A 21,120-nucleotide genomic window follows, 5' to 3' on the forward strand; every position below is an offset into this window, starting at 1 on the left:
TATTTCACCTGTTTTGTTGTTTTCAGAATAATATAAGTACTGTACATGTTTTGTTAAATTGACACATAAATATTTGACTTTTTTGTCAATTGTAAGTGGTATTATGCTTTTAATTTTGGTGTCTATGTGTTCGTGTTCATTGCTAGTATGGAAATACAATTGATTTTTGTACTTATATGATATACTGTGACCTTGCTGAATTGTCATATTAGTTCTGAGAGGTTTTTTTTTTTTAATAGATTCCTTGGGATTTTTTGTGTAGACAAAAATAGAGATGGTTTTATTTCTTCTTATTCAATCTGTTTGCCTGTTATTTCTTTTTCTTTTCCTATTGCATTGGCTAAGACTTCCAGTGCTATGTTGAAATAGAATAAAGAGAGCTGGCATCCACACCTTGTTCCTGATTAGGGGGAAAGCACTCAGTATTTGAAGAGTATAACTTTTCATCCATTTACTTCAACCTCCTTATATTGCTATATTTGAGGTCAATGTCTTATTAGCAGCATGTAATTGGGTTGTTTTTTAATCCACTCTCTCAATCGTGGTTCTTCGATTGGTATATTTAGGCCATTTACACTTAATGTAATTATTGATATTTAAGACTTATATCTGCTATTTTATATTTTGTTCTCGCTGCTTTTTTCCCCCTGCTGCCTATGGTTCGCTTGCATATTTTAAAGTTCCAATATAATTAATCTACAGTGTTTTTGAATGTATCACTTTGTATAGCTTTTTAGTGTTTGCTCTAGGTATCACATTATGTATATACAACTTATCACAGTATACTGGTGTTAATATATTATCAGCTTAAATAACATGTGGAAACTTTACCCACTTTCATGCCCTTTTGCCCCACCCAGGATTTTGTGGGGCTTTTGTTGTCTAAACCTATTAGTGTTTCCAAGTTGCTGTTTTCTTCTTTAATTGTAGTTGAGATACAATATTATATTAGTCTTAAGTGTACAGCATAGGGATTCAACATCTGTATACTTTACAAAGTGATTACCATGACAAATTTAGTAACCATCCATCTTCGTACAGTTATTACAGTATTATTGACTATATTCCCAATGCTGTACATTACATCTCTGTGACTTATTTATTTTATAACTGGAAATTTGTACCTCTTAATTCCCTTCACTTCTTTTTTTCTTGCCCAACCCCTCCTGTAACCCTTTCTTTAGTTGCTGTTTTCTTTAGCTTCAAGTCTGGATATACGAGGCTAAAAGAAAACCCAGAGAGCCTACCATCATATCATATCCTTCTTTGGGTCCCAAGGTTCTCTGTGGTTTTCCTCCTCTTTTCCACATTTTGGAATCTTATGATTGTTTTATATATAATGTCTAGGGTTTGTATTCGTACTTACCAGGAAAAATAGGAAAAATGTCAGTTTATTCCGTCTTCCTGGAAGTGGAAGCTCTCTCAATTGATTTTTAAATTTGATTTTATTAAGCTCACTTATTAAGTCTAGTAGTTTTTTTTTCAGATTCTCTGTAGTGTTTACTGAATATAATCATGTTGTATGTGAGTAAAGACAAGTTCTTCCTTTCCAATCTCTTTGTCTTTTCTTTTTCTTGATTTATCGTACTGTCTCAGATATGCACTACAATGTCAAATAAAAATGATGAGAGTTAATATCCTTGTCTTATTCCCAAATAAGGAGAAAGCATTCAGTCTTTTATTATCAAATGTGATACTGGACTTTAGAAGCAGTTTATCAGGTTAATGAAATTCCCTTTTATTCTTACTTTGTTGAAAGATTTTAGAATTTATTTTGTATTGAGGTTGTGTGCTAAATTTTATCAAATGATTTCTATATGTATATTGAGGTGATCATTTAAAACTTTTATTCTTTAGTATTGCAGGTCACAGTGATTGATTTTAAATGTTAAATCATCATTCCTAGGATAAATTTCACTTTTGATCACTGTGTTATTATCCTTTTAAAAATATTGCTGGAATTTTCTTGTAAAGCTCTTGTTTGGTTTTGGTATCCGGGTAATATTGGTTTTATAAAATGAATTTGGCAATGTTTCATTTTTTTTTGGCAGAGAGAGAAATGTTATTAATATTTTAAATATTTGGTAGAATTCATGAGTGAAGCCATCTGGTCCTGGACTTTTGCTTGTTGGAAGGCTTGTGATTACTGATTTACTCTCCTTACTAGTAATTGGTTTGTTCAGGTTTTCTATTTTTTCATATTTTAGTCTTGGTAGATTATATGTTTCTAAGAACTTGCACATTTCTACTAGGTTGTCCAATTTGTTGGTGTATAATTGTTTATAGTGGTCTCATATTCTTTATATTTCTGTAGTCAGTTATGTCTCCTTTTGGATTTCTGATTTTATTTGAGTTCTCTTTCTTGGTGAGTCCAGCTAAAGCTTTGTCAATTTTGGTTATCTTTTTTAAAAAAACAGGTTTTAGATTCATTGAATTTTTTTCCTATTTTTGAAAAAACTATATGAGGTATACTTGATATACAATATTATATTAGTTTAAGTTGTACAATATAATGATTTGATATTTATATATATTGTAAATGATAACCAAGATAAGTCTAGTTAATGTTAATCACCATAGTTATAAGATTTTTTTCTTGTGATGAGAACTTTTCAGATGTATTGTCTTAGCAATTTGCAAATATGCAATACAACATTATTATAGTCATCATGCTATACATTACAGCCCCATGACTTATTTTTTACATTAGTGGTTTGTACCTTTTGACTCCCTTTATCCATTTCACCCACCCTCCACCCTCTGCCTCTGACAACCAACAATCTGTTCTCTGTGTCTATGAGCTTTTTCTGTTTTTCTCAATAGTCCACATGTAAATGCCATCACATGGAATTTGTCTTTCTCTCTCTGACTTGTTTCACTTAGTATAATGTGCTCAAGGTTCATTCATGTTGCCGCAAATGGCAAGATTACATTCTTTTTATCTCTGAATAATATTTTGGTGTGTTGTGTGTATATACCACATATTTACCCATTCATCCATTGATGGACATTTGGGTTGTTTTCATATCTTGGGTATTGTAAGTAATGCTACAGTGAACATGGGGGTGCATATATCTTTTTGAGTTAGTGTTTTTGTTTTTTTGGGGGATAAATACCCAGGAGTAGGTGGCTGGACCATATGGTAGTTCTATTTTTAATTTTTGGGGAACTGCCATACTGTTTTCCATAGTAGCTGCACCAATTTACATTTTCATCAAGAATGCACAAGAGTTCCCTTCTCCCCACATCCTTGCTGACATTTATTTCTTGTCTTTTTGGTAATAGCCATTCTAACAGGTGTGAGGTGAAATTTCATTGTGGTTTTAATTTGCATTTTTCAGATGATTAGTGATGTTGAGCTCCTTTTGATATACCTGTTGGCCATCTGTATGTCTTCATTGGAAAAATGTCTATTAAGATCTTCCTCTGTCCATTTTTTTTTACTCAGATTTTTTTTTTTTTGCTGTTAAGTTATATGACATTCATATCTTTTGGATATTAACCCCTTATTAGATATATGATTTTAAAATATTTTCTGCCATTCAGTAGGTTACTTTTTCATTTTGCTCATTTTTTTCTGTGCAAAAGCTTTTTAGTTTGATGTAGTCCCACTTGTTTATTTTTGCCTATCTTGCTTATGCTTTCGGTGTCAAATCAAAAAAAATCATCACCAAGACCAATGTCAAGAAGCTTGCCCTGTGTGTTTTCTATAGTAGTTTTATGGTTTCAGGTTTTATATTCAAGTGTTTAATTCATTTAGAGTTGATTTTTGTGTACCTTTTATTGAAGAGACTGTCCCTTTTCCATTTTATATTCATAACATCTTTAGATTTATATAAATTAATTGTCCATTTATGTGTAGGTTTATTTCTGGACTGCTCCATTGATCTATGTGTTTGTTCTTATGCTAATACCGTATTGCTTTGATCACTATAGCTTTGTAATTCATTTGAAATCAGGAAGCATGAAGCCTTTAGCTTTGTTGTTCTTTATCAAGATTGCTTTGGCTATATAGGGTCTTTTTTGGTTCCACACAATTTTTAGGATTGTTTTTCTATTTCTGTGGTAAATGTCTTGGGAATTTTGAGAGGGATTGCATTCCATCTGTAAATAGCTTTGGGTAGTATGGACATTTTAGCATTGTTAATTCTTCCAATCCCTGAGAACAGACTATCTTTCCATTTATTTATGTCTTCTTTAATTTCCTTGTCTTCAATTTCAGTGTCTTAAAAGTTTTTAGTATATGGGGTTTTTACTTCCTTAAGTTAAATTTATTCCTAGGTATTTTTGATAGTTTGTTATTTTTATAAGAACACGACTGTTTTTTGTATATAGATTTTGTATCCAACTTTACTGAGTTCATTTATTAATTCTAATAGTATATTAGTCTTTAAGATTGTCTATATATAATATGTCATCTGCAAATAATTCTTTGTTTCCAATATGGATGTCTTTTTTTTCTTTTTTCTTTTTTCTTTTTTTTTTGCCTAACTGCGCTGGCTAGGACTTCCATTGTGTTGAATAGAAGTGGGGAGATTGAACATCCTTGTCTTGTTCCTGAGCTTGGAATGCTGCCTATCAATATTTGAACGTAGTTGTTTCATATATTTTTGTTGTTTCCTAGTTACTTCTAGCACGAGGATAATTATGGGCCTTCTTTCTCTAACATGGCCGGAAGTATATGCTCTTGCAAAAGTATATGCTCTCTCTCTTTCTCTTTTTCTTTTCCTTTTAAAAATATTAATCCTTCCTTTTAGTGTTATTTTACATATTGAATATTATCAATTAATGCATTAGGTACCATGCATTTCCTCTGCTATTATACATGTTTGTATTCTTAAAGGGCTGACTGCAAGATGTGTATACATGTTCATGTTGATTAACAGGGTTCACTTTAAAGAATTAGATAGGTAGACTTGGGTTTCCCAAATGAAGATCCCTACAATGGGGTGCCAGATTACATCCCAGATGCCTTAGTACTTCCCAGGCTGATAAGTCAGTATCTATAAAGATAGTTCTGTAGAGATTAGTTTTTCAGTTTTAGTCTAGGTGTAAAGTTTGCTACTGCTTTTTATGTATGGAGATAAGAAAGCTGGAGGAACCCAATTGGTTCAGGCATTCCTTTTAAACCTTTTAATTTATTTTGCCAAGTAATGTCTAGCATTCCATTCCCTGCTCCATACTTGCCCCATCTGTGCTTGGAGCCTTCTAGGAACTCTACCAAGAAGACCATCTTTATCTTTTTATGGACTTCTCCTGGGAATATTCTGGGCTAGAGTTTCCTCTTGTTTGGTTTATCCATTAATATAATTTCATCTTCTATTTTCTAGAAATCTATCACTATCACTGATTTACTCATGGCTTTCTATTTCATTCTCAGCTTTTCTAATGACTTATTCCCTTTAGTACATCTACACTATCATTTTCCTGGAATTTAAGGAGAAAGGGAAAGGCAAACACATATGTTCATGCTATCATTTTAATTAGATAATATTTGGGGAAATGTTATGACTAATTTTGTGACAAACACTTATGTTGTAAATAATGCAATTAACTTTCTAGTGAATAAAAATCCCCACCTCATCCCCATAGCTTAATTTCTATTGTGGGAATAAATAACAATGTTAATGTAAGTTGCTTTGAAATGAACCAAAGCCAAGGAATGATTCAGATTATTTCAGTGCTGTCTGGTGAATGGATTTATTTATTTACTTATTATTTTGCTCAGTATTCTTTAAAAATAGTCAACTTTAAAGAAATACTTGGACCTAAACAAAAGTAACATCACAGACTAAGAATTACACTTTTGTTTCATAATTACATTTGATTACATACGTATAGGAAAGTAGACAAATTAGAGTTTATTGTTGTATTTGGGCTAGGTTACCCATTTTTCTCATAGGTACAAGAGTAAACCTGCTGATGACTATGAAGATCCCAAAGATGTTCAAGCCATCAAAGAGGCTCAGGTGTATATGGGAGACTTCAACCTGAAGACAGCTCCTGACTATAAGATACCTGAGCACATGAGAATAAATGCTGCCAAGAAGGAAGAGGAGCTGGGGCACCTAGACTCTATGGTACTTACTCACAGCTTGTAAGACAATGAGAGGCACCTCAGTTTTAATTGAATTCTGCTAAAACCACCCATTTTGCTATCTGGTCCAGTAGAACAGCAGTCGCTAACCTTTTTGGCACCAGGGACTGGTGCTCTTTTGAGAATCTAATGCTTGATGATATGAAGCGGAGCTGAGGCAGTGATGCTAGTGCTGGGGAGTGGCTGCAAATACAGGTGAAGCTTTGCTTGCAAGCCTGCCACTCAATTCCTGCTGTGCGGCCCGGTTCTTAACAGGCCACAAACTAGTCCATGGCCTGGGGGTTGTGGACCTCTGCATTAGGATACCTAGTCATAGAAATGTAGAACTGGAAAAGTTCCTCATGTTTATCTTGGCCTCAGTTCTCTCATTTCTACTTCTACTACCCATCTTGATGTGGTCCTTTTAGCCTTTGATGTGAAGGAACTGTTCAACTAGTTTTCAGAGGGAACTGATCCATGTGTAGCTGTAGATTTGGTGTGAATCTCTCTAAGCCTCAGTAATATTGTTGGTAAAAAGGGTATTAATACCGATTAGCAATAATAAGACAGGTCTAGTCTACCTCATAGGGTTAATGCAATGGTCAAAGTCCATAAGTGGTCATTCTTGTCATAGTTAAATTAGAAATCATTGAAAAGTATCGAGGATTTTAAAAATAGTGTATTATGCATCCCTTCTCCCTATGGCCAGTGTTTAGGTGTGTGCAGTATTTGGAAAAATAGAAAGGGTTGGTGTATAAAGAGGGCTCCTTTAGGAGGTAGGCCTTACAGACATTAGACTGGTTTAGGCTTGTTCTTTTAAGTTTGATTCTCGATCCTCTAGATGCTTCAGAATTGGTCCCCCATTTACCCAAGTCCTAGATTTCGTGTTTAAACCTTAATGTTTTAAAGGTTTGTTCTTGAGTACATAAAGCATTGCCTCTAGTTTATTACAGTATTTTTGCTTCATAGATAGTAAATATACAGTTTTAAGTTTTGTTAAGACTGCTTGGAAAAGTGCCTTTTGATATTTTATTATTTTTAAAAGTATATTTATTCAAAGTAACTCTTACTAGCTCTTGAAGCATCTAGTTGCCTAATGGCACACAGGAGCAGGGTTGCATTGGTCCATAGGCTCTGGTAAGAGCATTTAGGAAACACAGACAAGGAAGAAGGGTGGTAGTGAGGGAGACATGGGCCTGTATGGCACCTGTGGCTGGAGACAAGGGACACAGAGCATAGAGCTTAGATAAATGGAGAAGAAACCAAGGAAGAGTCCTGGAATCTCTTGGTGTGACATGATACTGAAATTCAGGATCATAACCTTGCCTGCACAAGGAATAACAGCAATAATGTGGCCAAAATACAGAATGAAAAAGGCTAAATTATAATTTGGCCCTAGCTCAGCAACCCTAAGTGAGTCTAAGCCAATGAGATTCGAATTTCCATCAGGAAAGAGTTACTTGTCTGTTCCAGACCAAAGGAGGTCACTTCCCCTCCCTGGGACTTGGTTGAGTACAAGCCTTCAGGTAGGACTTCCACTGAGTTTTAGGAGGGGAGGACAGGGGAACTCAGCCCTACAAGCCAGCAGAGAGATATGAGAGGCCACATCAAGACTATTTCCTTCTTTTTGAGAGAATAAATGGGGAAAAGCCTAAAAGCTATAGAGAAGAGTAATTCAGTAGTGAACAAGAATGATCAAATAAATTTTTATCTTGAATTTTTGTTAGACATACCAGTTACGGGACAGAAGCAAATCATAATTATGAGGTGGTTGTCATTTTGCTTCTTTTCTGTTCTTTTTTATCAGACCCATAAAAAGAAGATGAATATGAACAAGTGCATCATCTCTCTTAGAGACCTTAAAGTGGCTGTCATTGAGGAAATACAGTGCCTGGTACAAGAGCTGAAGAACATTCAGTCAACTCTTCACACATCCAAGCACATCCCCATTCCTCAGATTCCTCAGATATACCCGGAAGAAGTTCCCGAAAAGAGATTTCGCTATGATGAACGAACTCTCCTAGCTTTTAAGCAACAGAACATGGAAAGAAAGAGAGAAAAGACCCCTCAAATGGAACAGGCAGTGTCTATAGGCCAAAGTGGAGGATTTCTCAGACTCTCTTCTGGAAAGGATGGGGATTTGACCACACGAGATTCAATGTCTAGATCATCAAAGGCATCATCATTCGGTGTAGATAATACAAAGTTAATGGAATTTGAAAAAGCAGATCCAAGTGATGTGGAGTTGGAGATTATGAAGAGGGATGAAATTAAAAACATATATATGCAACAGTATTTGACCAACAGGGTAAGGGGTGAAGCTGTGCCTGTTTAAAGCTGAAAGAGAGTGGAGCAGGGAACAATTAGCTCTAGTTTCTCTTTAATTTGTTTTAAATTTCTCTTCATTAACCTTCCCCAAACCCTGACCAGCCCACAACTCACTAATGGCTTAGCTTCCTCCCTATCAGTGGTCTTCTGAAAATCACTGTGCTCTGCCCAGGACTTTGAAATCTTTTCAATTTTTTCTTTTTGGAAAGCTGACTAAGCATTATGGGCAAAGCCATGTTACCTGGCATCTGCCTAAACTCATGGTAAGAGGAAAGTGATGGAGCAGCTTTCAGATGATAGATGGAACAATTATAAACATTCTAGATAAATTAGACCACCCTCTGCTTTTAATATGTGATTTGCTCCATTAGTGGGATGTTCATGGTGATGACTCATGTCATAATTGTTTGGAACTAGAAAGACAACTATTATTTTTACATCTAGGAAAATCAGAAAGAGCCTGGGGCCAGTTGTGCAGGAGGTGCTCTAAATATGGAAAGAAAAGGGCCTTCCCTCGATAAATAGTTCCTCGCCGCCAGTTGTATAGAGTCCTTTTCCTCACTCTGTCCTTTTCAGCTCCACCCTATGAAGCATCCCCTATAGCTTCCCAACCATATTCTTCACCCATTATCTCTACTTCATCTAGGCCTATCTTCTCATTCTTCTGCTTCTCCCCTGTGCCCCTCAATTATGAATTTCATAGCTCTGTTTTTTCCTTTGCTATTTCCTTCTACTTGCAATGACTTCCCTCCAAAATTGTCATCATTCAACTTAGCCCAGTTCCAAACCCTCTCCAGAATCTTCTGTCTACATTACGTAGTCTCCTTTTTCTAAACTCCATTTGTACCTACAATCAGCCTATCATGGTTTGCAATTTGTCTTGCAAATTAGGTTATATAGTTCTTGAAGGAAAGGCCACATAAACTTCTGATTCGCCCCCTCTCCCTCAATGTCTAGGACAATGCCAGATATATAGTAAATATTTAGTAAAAAGTTTTTATTTAATTATCTAGTTTATTTATTTTACTAATTAAAAAATATTTATTGGACATTCTATGAGCAGGGAAAGTGCTAGCTAGCTAGTAGGAATGCAACAGTACTCAAGCTGGACATGTTCTCTATTCTCATACAACTTACAGACTGTCTGGGGTAAGAGAGAATGAAACAAGCATAACCCTTACAAACTTGGACACCTGTGTGGTACAGTCTCAGGATGATATCGTGCTAAAAAGTATAGTCATGACTCCACAGAAATTTAAAAATAATTCATATTTGTTGAACAAGCATTAAAGGGGGGCCCACTTAGTCTATAGCTCTACATACAGTTTAATTTTTTTCTTTTCCTTCATTTATTTTTAAAGCTATCTGAAATTTTTTGGCAGTTTCACTGCCGCAAACCCAAAGACCTCTTCCTCTTCTTCAGCCCCAGTCTGGTCCCTCACTCATTATAAGCTTTTAACAGTTGGGGCTCTTCATCATGTACAGCTTAATAAAAGACATGGAATGGTTTGCTTCTTCCTATTGTATCCGTTTCCTCAAGAGAATTAGCCCTTAGGGCTTTCTCTTGATTTCTTCATCTCCTTTTGGATGGGGTAGGGGAGAAGCTGTGCCAAAATCAGAGCAAAACCGAGGATTTAAAATTGTTAGGATAGCAGTGGAATAAGGTCTAGACCAGGACTTGGGATACTTAGGTTCTTAGCTTTGTGACAAATTAGCTTTGATCTCAGGAAAATCACCTATAGCCTTAATTTCTTCATTTGTAAAATAAGGTTAAACAGATTTTTGTGAGTCTATGATTATATTTACCTATTTAAAAATACTGTTCTGTAGATTTAAAAATTTTCAAAATAAGTTGAGGGAAATAATTTTTTGGTATTTGTTGTATGAAAAGCAATGTAGACATACTGTAGGGATATAATGGAGAGATAGATATAAACACTATGATCAAAGAGCTCAGTCTTTGACTTATACCGTTCAGTATGGCAAAAAGGCTTGCTTGCCTGCCTTCCTTCCTTCCTTCCTTCCTTCCTTCCTTCCTTCCTTCCTTCCTTCCTTCCTTCCTTCCTTCCTTCCTTCCTCTCTCTCTCTCTCTTCTTTCTTCTTTCTTTCTTTCTTTCTTTCTTTCTTTCTTTCTTTCTTCTCTCTTTCTCTCTCTCTCTCTCTCTCTCTCTTCTTTCTTTCTTTCTTTCTTTCTTTCTCTTTTTTCTCTCTCTCTCTCTCTCTCTCTCTCTCTCTCTTTCTTTCTTTTTTTTTCCTTTTCTTTTCTTTCTCTCTCTCTCTCTCAGTGACATTGCTTAACAAAATCCAGTAAGTTTAAGGTGTACAATTTAACAGTAAGGCATATATGTATTGCATTGTGTATTTACCTCCCATAGTAAGATTTCTTTCTGTCATCACATATTTGACCCCTTTTACCCCATCTACCTCCCCTACTTTCTGGTAACCACTAGTCTATTGTCCATGTCCACGAGTCTCTGTTTGTCCTGTTTGTTGCTTTATATTCCACATATAAGTGATATCATGTGATTTTCAACTTGTTCTGTCTGGCTTATTTCGCTTAGCATGGTTATCTCAAGGTCCATCCATGTTGTCACAAATGGCAGTATTTCATCTCTTCTTATGGCTGAGTAATATTCCATTGTATATATGTGCCACAGCTTCTTTAGCCAATCATCTATTGTAGGACACTTTGGTTGCTTCCATGTCCTGGCCACCATGAATAATGCTGCTATGAACATCAGTATGCAAATATCTTTTTGGATATGAGTTTTCAAATCTTTGGGGTAAATACCCAGTAGAGGGATTGCTGGATCACATGGTAGATCAATTCTTAGTTTTTTGAGGAATCTCCATACTATTTTCCATAGTGGCTGTACCAATTTACAGTCCCACCAGCAGTGTATGCGGGGTCCTTTTTCTCTGTATCCTCTCTAACACTTATTACATATCCTGTTCATTATTGCTATTCTAACAGGTGTGAGATGGTATCTCATTGTGGTTTTGATTTGCATTGCCTTAATGGCTAGCAATGATGAGCATCTTTTCATATGTTTGTTGGTCATTTGTATGTCTTCTGGGGAGAAACATCTGTTTAGATCCTCTGCACATTTTTTAGTTGGATCATTTTTTGTTGTTGTTATTGAGTTATGTGAGTTCTTTTTATATTTTGGATATGAGGCCCTTATCAGAGGCATTGCAAATATATTTTTTCATTCAGATGGTTGTCTCTTTACCTTGTTGACAAGAAGGGAATTCTTGATCAATGGCTTTATCAATGGTGAAGAAATAACTGGAAGGACTGTAGTTACAGAATTCCTACCATGTGACAAATAAATTAATTTATGTAAATTTAAGACCATTGATGAATTGATTTATATGACTAGATGCAATGACACACACCCATGTATTTCATCCATAGTAAGGGCGTAATGAGAAAATGCTTTTCCCCAAACCAATTAGAAGTATTAGATAGTTTAAAGAATATATTTACCTGTTCTTCTAACATATCTTCAAATTTTTTTTCACTTCAGATCAAAGAACTGACTATCACTTTTGATGCAGAACTACATCTCCTGAGGCATCAGAAACTGAAACTAGATACTCAGATGAAATTATCTGACCTGCACCATGTCACATTATTTCAAGAAATCCTACTCCTCAAGAATTTCGAAAAACAGGAGAACATACTTCAAGAGCGTGTTAATTCATTAGACAAAGAAGAACAGGACATGCAAGTATGAACAGGCAGGAGAATGCCAGCTGACTGTCCCTTAGTTATGGAGGGAACTTGGTTCTTCTTTCTTTTTCTCAACTTAATTTCCCCCCTTGTTCTAGTCTTCATCCCTTTCTTGTCTTCTCTCCCTTCTTCTTTCCCCATTATTCCTGCTTGCTCTCTGTTTTTGGTATTCTTGGTCAGAGAAAAGTAAGTCAGATATTTTAGTGAATTTAGTGTATTCTGTAAGGTAGAATAAAATTTTCCAAAGTGAGCCTTATAGTTTATCTGTGGACTTCAAAAGTTTATACTTTTGTTGTCACTAGCTACCATATACAGTTGAGTTTTGATTATATGCCATCCTTATGAATATAACTGGAAAAGAATTTGGCAAGTTTCTTAAATATGATAGCTATTTTCAGAGTTAAATATAATTAAATATTATAGAAAATTAAGTTTCTTTATTTCTTATATATATATATTAAATGTAAAGAGGTAAATTATATCACCTATGTCTTAAAGAAAGAAAGATTCTAAATAGATGTTACATACTGAATAGAGATATCCATTTTTAGATATATCAGCTTTCCTAAGATACAATGTAGCTTCTTGTTTTACTTATTATATATAGTTATGAAAAAAACTTTTATTTTTCAGACCACACACAGAGAAATATTAGTTGACATTCACATATCAGTAAAAATTTCAATTTAGTTAATTTAGATTTTTTGAGGACTCTAAACACTTAAAGACTGATCTTATTTGATTCTGAACTTAACTGTTTGGATTCCTTCCTTCCTTCCTTCCTTCCTTCCTTCCTTCCTTCCTTCCTTCCTTCCTTCCTTCCTTCCTTCCTTCCTTCCTCCTTTCTTTTTTTCCACAAAATTTAACCAAATATATGATTGCTCTGCAAATATCAGAAATATAAACTTCTATGAAGAAATTTTTAAAAATGTGTGTAGAACTGTAACCTTAACATTGTGATAGACATTATTCTCTGAACCCAGTTTATCAGAAATATTGTATCATTTGTTCTTGTTGTTGTTCATTTAGTGGAAAATAAATGAAACTCTTAAAGAAATGGAAGAGAAAAAGAATGAAATCAATAGGCTACAGGAACAAGAAAAGGCACTTTATGCTGGTTTCCAAACAGCCCTTGGAGAAAACAATAAATTTGCCAACTTCCTCATGAAAGTTCTAAAGAAGAGGATTAAGCGTGTGAAAAAAAAGGAGGTTGAAGGAGATGCAGGTTTGTATTTATCTTTTATATATGATACTATTTTTCTCATTAGCATGAAACAGAGAAGTAACTAAGAGATGTATTAGACACTTTTTTTTAAATCACAAAATAGACAATTTAGTGACATTGTGGAGGTTAAAAAGGAGAAGATGTAAACCTTTTTGGTCTCTAACCATCGTGTGTGTGTGTGTGTGTGTGTGTGTGTGTGTGTGTGTGTGTGTGTGTGTGTGTGTCTGGTATGAAATAGCATGGAGTAGTTTCATTTAACAAACATATCTTTTCAATCGTTTATTTTTCAACTGTATATCTTCTTTGGTAAAACATCTCCATGGTTTTTGCCTATGTTTGAACTGGATTGTTTGCTTTTGGACTGTTGCATTTTGAGAGTTCTTTATATACTCTACGTACTAGTTCTGTGTCAGATATATGGTTTGCAAATATTTTCTCCCAATATGTAGCTTGTCTTTTCACTCCCGTAACAGGATCTTTTGCAGGACAACAGTTTTTAACTTTGTTGATGTCCAATTTGTCTATTTTTCCTTTTATGGATCATGTTCTGGTATTAGGTCTAAGAATTTTGTCTAGCTTTAGGTCCCAAAGATTTTCTCCTGTGTTTTCTAATAGTTTTATAATTTTACATTTACATTTAAGTCCATGGTCTTTTTGGTTTTAAATTTTTTGTGAGGTTTTAAGACTTAGGTCAAGGTTCTTTTATTTCCTCCTATGACTGTCTAACTTTTTTAGCTCCATTTGTTGAAAATACTATTATTACTCTTCCATTGAATTGCTTTTGATCTTTGTCAAAAATGATTTGGGCTTATTTCTGTGGATCTGGATTATCTTTTATGTTCTCTTGATCTGTATGTCTATCTCTCCAGTAGCTATTGAGTCCTAAAATCAGGTATACTAGTTCCTCCCCCTTTATTCTTTTCCAACATTATTTACCTATTCTTGTTCCTTTATTTTCCATATTTTAGAATAATTTTCATATTTACAAAAATATTGTTGGAATTTTGATAGCAATTGTGTTAAAACATTTATATCAATTTGGAGAGAATTGGCATTTTTATTATGTTGAGTGTTCTAATGTGTGAACACAGTATATATTTCTTAGAGCTTTGATTTCTCTATCAGCATTGTGCAGGTTTCAACATACAATTCATGTTAATGTTTTGTTAGATTTATACCTAAGTATTTCCATGTTTTGAGTGATTTAAAATGTTATTTTATTTTTTAATCTCGGCGCCCACGTGCCCACGCTACTACTACAGACTGTCTCTGATTAATTTACAATTTTTTTGACTTTACCATGGTGCAAAAACAATATACATGCAGTAGAAACCATATTTCAAATTTTGGATTTTGATATTTTCCCAGGCTAGCAATATGCAATACAATATTCTCTTATGATGCTAAGTGGTGGCAGTGAGCCACATCTTCCAGTCAGCCACATGATCACGAGGGTAGATAAATGATACTCTGCAGTGTAATGTTAAATGCATTTTTAATTTAAAATATTTTCAACTTACGATGAGTTCATGTATCTCACTGTAAATCAAATACCATCTGTATATAAAAAGACAATTGCTTTTTAGATTTTTATCTCATATCTTATGACCTCATTTATTAATTTAGAAGTTTTTGATAGATTTCTTAGAAATTTTTAGGACAATAGATTTCGTCTGCAAATAGGGGAAATTTATTAATTTCTTGTCTGTGTGCCAATTTCCTTTTCTTGTGCTGGTTAGAACACCCAGTACTATAGTGAAATAGAGTGCTGAGAGCTGACATCCTTTCCTTATTCCCAATATTAGCAGAGAAAAGCATTCAATCTTTCACCATTAAATATACTACTTGGTAGGTATTTCATAGAGGAAGTTCCATTCTGTTCCTATTTTTCATGAGGTTTTTTTTTTTTTTATCATGAGTGGGTATTGAATTTTGTCAGATGTTTTTCTGCATTGATTGATGATTATGTGATTATATGATTTTTTAAATATGATGGGTTACATTCACTGATTATTGATTCAGACTTGCACCCTTGAAATAAAACTCCCGTAGTATAGCATATGATTCTTTTTATATATTGCATAATTATATTTACTAATATTATTAAGCAATTTTATTATGAAATTTTGTGTCTATGTTCATAAGGATCATTGATCTATAGTTTTATTATTATTATTATTATTTTGTACTGTCTTTGTCTGGTTTTAGTATAGGATTATACTAGGTCCAGAATGAGAATTTGGAAGTTTTCTCTCCTCTTTGATTTTCTGGAAGGTATTGTGTAGAGAGTGGTAATTCTTCCTTAAGTGTTTTGTAGAGTTCTCTAGTGAAACTATTTAGACCAGTCGATTTCTTCAGGGGAGTTTTAAAATTACAAATTCAATATTCTTAATAGTTGTTATCTATTCCATATTGGGTGAGTCATGGTAGTATCTTTGGGGAATTGGTTTATTTCCTCTAACTTGCCTAATTCATGTGCATAAAGATGTTCATTATATGTCTTTGTTAACTTTTAATACATGCAGGGTGGGTCTGTAGTAATATTACCTCTTGCATTCTTCATACTGGTAACTTGTTTGTTCACTATTTTTTTTTTTTTTTTTTTACACTGGCTGGAGTTTTGTCAGTTCAATTGATCTTCTTGAGAATAAATGGGCTCTTGATATAAGTGATTTTCTCTATTGTTTTTCTGCTTTCAATTTTATTGATTTCTACTATTATCTTTATTGTTACCTCCCCCTCTCCCCATTGCTTGCTTTAGGTTTATTTTACACTTCTGTTTTGAGATTTTCAGGTGGGAGCTGCAATTATTAGTTCGAGATTTGTCTTCTTTTCTAATACAGCACTATAAATTTCTTTCTCGACATTGCTTTAACTATATTCTACAAATTATAATAAGTTGCATTTTCATTTTAATTCAGATCAGTATAGTCTTAAAAATTACACTGAGGTGTCTTCTGGGCTCCATGGATTATATAGAAGTATGTTGTTTAGGTCTGAGTGTTTTGAGATTTTTCTGTTATCTTTCTGTTATTAATTTTTTGTTTGATCCTATTGTGGTCAGAGAACATATTCTGTACAATTTCAATTCTTTTATAGTTGTTGAGATTTGTTCATGGTCTACATGTGGTTTAATGGTCTGTCTTGGTATATGTTCTGTGGACACTTTGTAAAGTATGTGTATTCTGCTATTTTGGGTGAAGTGTTCTATTGTTATCAACTAGTCCTGTTGGTTGATGGTGCTGTTCAGGTCTTCTATATCCTTACTGATTTTTTGTATAGTTGTTCTATCAAAGGTTGAGAGATGGGGGGTTGACGTCTCCAGATATAATTATGGATTTGTCTATTTTTCTTTTTATTTCTACTAGTTTTTGCTTTATATATTTTGCAGCTGTCGTTTTATGTATACACATATAGGATTGTCATGGCATCTTGACACTTCTCATTTTACAAGGTTTTACTTTGTCTCTAGTGATTTTCTATGCTCCGAAGTCTATTTTATCTGACATTAATTTAGCCACTCCTGCTTTGCTTTGATTAATATTTGCATGATATATCTTTTTCCTCTTTTTATTTTTAACTTGAATATAAATATATGTATGTATACATATTTGGAGCGAAATATATATATAGATATATGAAGTGAATTTCTGGTAGATAGCATATGGTTAGATAATGTTTTTCATCTATTCTGTCTTTTAATTGGTGTATTTAAATCATTTATATTTGATATATTTGGTTTTAAATCTGTCATTTTTAAATTTGTTCTTATTCTCTATTTATGTCTTTTCCCCTTTTTCCTATCCTCCTGTGAGTTACTTGAACATTTTTTAGAATTCCGTTTTAATTTTGCCTTGTGTTTTTGAGCGTATTTCTTTGTATAATGTTTTAAGTGGTTGCTCTATATATTATGTTATATATACATAATTTATTTGAGTCCACCAATATCATCATTTTACCAGTTTAAGAATTCTTACCTATCTTTATATCCCTTTATCTCCATCATACTATTTTTATTATATTATTATTATATTGAGTATTTCTTCTAGGTATATCTATAAGCATATCAGACAATGTTATAATTTTGGCTTCAATCATCAAACATAATTTGAACACTGAAAGAGAGGAAGAAAGCCTATCATATTTATCCACATTTTTGCTTACCATGTTCTTTCTTTTTTCCTGATGTTCAAAGATTCCTTTTATTTCTTTATAATAATTTTTTATTTTTTCAATTACCGTTGACATAAAATATTAGTTTCAGGTGTACAATATGGTAATTAGACATTTACATAACTTACAAAGTGATCACTGCAATAAATCTAGTACCTATATGTAGGTATTACATCTGACACCATCTGACACCATACATAGATATTACAATATTATTGACTATATTCCTTATGCTACACTTTACATCTTCATGACTTTTGTAACTACTAATTTGTACTTCTTAATTACTTCCCTTCTTTCACCCATCTCCCTAAGCCTCTCCCATCTAGCAACCATCAAAATATTTTCTGTATCTATGAGATTGTTTCTGCTTTGTCTGTTTATTTTGTTTTTTTAGATTTCATGTGTAAATGAAATCATATAGTATTTGTCTTTCTCTCTGACTTATTTAGCATAATACCCTGTAGGTCCATCCATGTTATTGCAGATGACAAGATTTCATTCTTTTTTATGGCTAAGTAATATTTCATTGTGTATATGTACAACTTCTTCTTTATTTATTTGTCTATTGACAGACACAAATTACTTTCATATCTTGGCTATTGTAAATAATGCTGCCATGAACATGTGGATGCATGTCATTTCAAATTAGTGTTTTGTATTTCTTCAGATAAATACCCAGAAGTGGGATTACTGGGACCTTCTTTGTCTCTTGCTATAACCTTTATTTGAAAGTCTATTTTGAAAAAAAAAAAAAGAAAATACATAATGTCAAAAAAAAAAATAAAGTCTCTTTTGTCTTGTATAAATATTGCTACCCCAGTTCTTTGTTTTTGTTTCCATTTTCATGATATATATCTACCTCTCTACCTTTAGTGTGTGTGTGTCTTTCTATCTGAAGTGAGTCTCTTGTAGGCAGTATATATAAGGGCCTTATTTTCTTATCCACTCAGCCACCCTAAGTCTTTTGATTGGAGCATTAAATATATTTACATTTAAAGTAATTGTTGATAGATATGTAGTTATTGCCATTTTATTATCGATATTTTTGGCCTTTTTTTCCCTTACTTATTCTCCTCTTCTTCCTCTTCCTCCTCCTCCTTTTTTCTCCTTCTTCTTGTCTCTTTAACATTTCTTGTAATGCTGGTTTGGTCATGATCAACTCCTTTAGCTTTTTCTTATCTTGGAAGTTCTAAAACCAGGACTACTCTACCCAGAAAAGTTATTCTAAATGATAGCTTTGATGGGTAGAGTAGCCTTGGTTATAGGTCCTTGTCTTTTATAAGTGTGAATATTTTGTGCCAGTCCCTTCTGGCTTGAAAAGTTTCTGTTGAGAAATTAGCTGACGGTCTTTTGGGAACTCCTTTGTAGATAGCCAATTGCTTTTTTCTTGTTGCTTTTAAGATTCTTTCTTTGTTTTTAATCTTTGGCATTTTTATTATGTTGTGTCTTGGTATGGGTCTATTCAGGTTCATCTTGTTTGGGACTCTCTGTTCTTCCTGACCTTGTATGTCTATTTCCTTCACTCGGCCAGAGATATTTTTCATCATTATTTCTTCAAATAGTTTTTTAATTCCTTGCTCTCTCTTTTCTCCTTCTGATACCCCTATGATGTGACTGTTGGTACAGTTGTCCCAGAGGACCCTTAAACTATCCTCATTTTTTGAATTCTTTTTTCTTGATGAGAAACATTCTGATATTCAAATTATTTATCCTCTATAGATAAAGTATCACTTTTTTCTCACGCCTTCAAAATTTGCTTTTTGTCTTTAGTTTTCAGAATTTGACTGTCATCTGTCTTGGTGTAGACTTCTTTGAGCTTTTCCTCCTTTGGATTTAGTCAGCTTCTTTAATCTGCAAGTTTATGTCTTTTGCCAAATTTGAGAAGTTTTCAACCATTATTTCTTCAAGTACTTTTAAAGACTCCCTCTTTCTTCATTCCTTCTGGGACTCCCGTGGCATGAATATTAAATCTTTCATTATAGTCTCATTAGGTCCCTGAGGCTTTGGGGTTTGGGTTTGGGTTTGGTTTGTTCATTTTGCAGTCTATTTTCTTTCTGTTGTTCAAGTTGATGAATGTCTATTGTTCTATTTTCAAGTTCATTGATTCTTTCCCTGTTTTCCCCATTCTGATGTTGATCTTATTCATTGAGTTTTTATTCTAGTAATTATAGTTTAAAATAAAATTTCTATTTATTTCCTCTTTATAGCTTTTCTTTTCTTTTTTTTTTTTCTGAGACTATTTCTTTGGTGAAGCTTTGCGGTTTTCTTTTTCCATTTTTGCTTCAAGTGTATTCATATTTGCCCATCGAAGCATTTTTATCATAGCTGTTTTAAATACTTTGTCAAATAGTTCTAACACTTCTGTCATCTTAATGTTGGGATTTATGGTTTCTTTCTTTTTTTTTATTCAGTTGGAGATCTTCCTGGTACTTGGGATGATGAGTGACTTTCTATTGAAACCCAGAAACTTTCATATTATGTTTTGAGACTCTGTATCTCATTAAAATCTTCTGTTTTACTTGGCTTTCTCTAACACTGCTCTGCTTGAGAAAAGGGTGGGTGCCTGTTTCTTACTGCCAGGTGGAGGTACTCAGCTCTTATAGTCACCCAGCAGAAAGGGGATCTCCTCATTACTGCCATATGCAGATGGAGTTCCAGCTCCCCCACATAGTCTCTACTGATGATGTGCTGGAGATGGTCTTGGTGGCTCTGGGGAGAGGTGAAAATCCTGACTTCACTAGGGCTCTTTGGACACTGCCTCTGTGGAGAGGAGCAAGGGAAACTTTTTACTGCCAGGTGAGAGTAAAAGTACAGGTTACCCATGGGGTCTCTACAGACATCTTAATGGTGCAGGAGTAGGCTGATTACCAGCCAGAAGTAATGAAAATTTCTGTTCCCTGTTTGAACTTCTCTAACACCATACTGGTGGGAATGTTGGTGTGCCTCATTACAATTTTGCAAGGGTAGATGTCTACGCTCTCTACTTGGCTTTGCTATGGGTGAGAGTGGGACCACAGTTTTTTGCTTTTTTTTTTTTATGCGGTGTTTGATGGGAGTATTCTCTAAAAGTTTTCTGTCTTGCTAAGCTACCTCTTTACTGGTCATTTGGCTAGAGAGAATAGGCTCTTATGGGGCCTTTTTATATATGTGCCTGTTGGTGTTTCCAGTCAGCAATTTATTCATCTCCAAGTCTGAAGTATATGAGGCAAAAAGAAAACACTGAGAACTCACCACAGTGTTGTTCCTTAGGTTCTGAGGTGCATAGTTTATCTGCTTTCTTATGTTTTTTTCAGAGCCTTAAGGTTTTTTTACTTATAATATTCAGAGTCTTTAGCTATATTTAGTGTGAGGAATCAGGAAAAGTAGGCCTACCTCATCTTACTGAAAGCAGAAGTCTATGTAAGAATTTTAAGGTATAATTTTAAAGTTTGATGACTCATTTCATAAGGTGGTACCGATCACTTAAAGTAATTTTAAGAGAGTGCTTAAATTTAAGAAGTATTCTAGAGAGTATCAGGTTTACCTCTTATCTCCAACTTGATGTACTGTAAAATAGAAATTGCTAATTGATGATCTGTG

General features: G+C 33.9%; 1 protein-coding gene across 4 annotated transcripts in view; it reads left to right on the plus strand.

Moving 5' to 3' along the window:
- Positions 1-21,120, plus strand: part of CFAP44 (cilia and flagella associated protein 44) — a 103,195-nt gene that overhangs the window by 67,512 nt on the left and 14,563 nt on the right. For 2 of the 4 annotated variants that reach the window (XM_016150677.2, XM_016150678.2), the window contains exons 25-28: positions 5,903-6,080; positions 7,884-8,384; positions 11,935-12,138; positions 13,170-13,365. In XM_016150677.2, the coding sequence (XP_016006163.2) occupies positions 5,903-6,080; positions 7,884-8,384; positions 11,935-12,138; positions 13,170-13,365 (1,079 nt within the window). Of the gene's footprint in view, positions 1-5,882; positions 6,081-7,883; positions 8,385-11,934; positions 12,139-13,169; positions 13,366-21,120 lie in introns of those variants that run through there. The other 2 variants (XR_001597614.2, XM_036219109.1) reach the window with 2 other exon arrangements.

This window comes from Rousettus aegyptiacus, unplaced genomic scaffold (assembly GCF_014176215.1).
Source record: "Rousettus aegyptiacus isolate mRouAeg1 unplaced genomic scaffold, mRouAeg1.p scaffold_m13_p_4, whole genome shotgun sequence".
Lineage (NCBI taxonomy): Eukaryota > Metazoa > Chordata > Mammalia > Chiroptera > Pteropodidae > Rousettus > Rousettus aegyptiacus.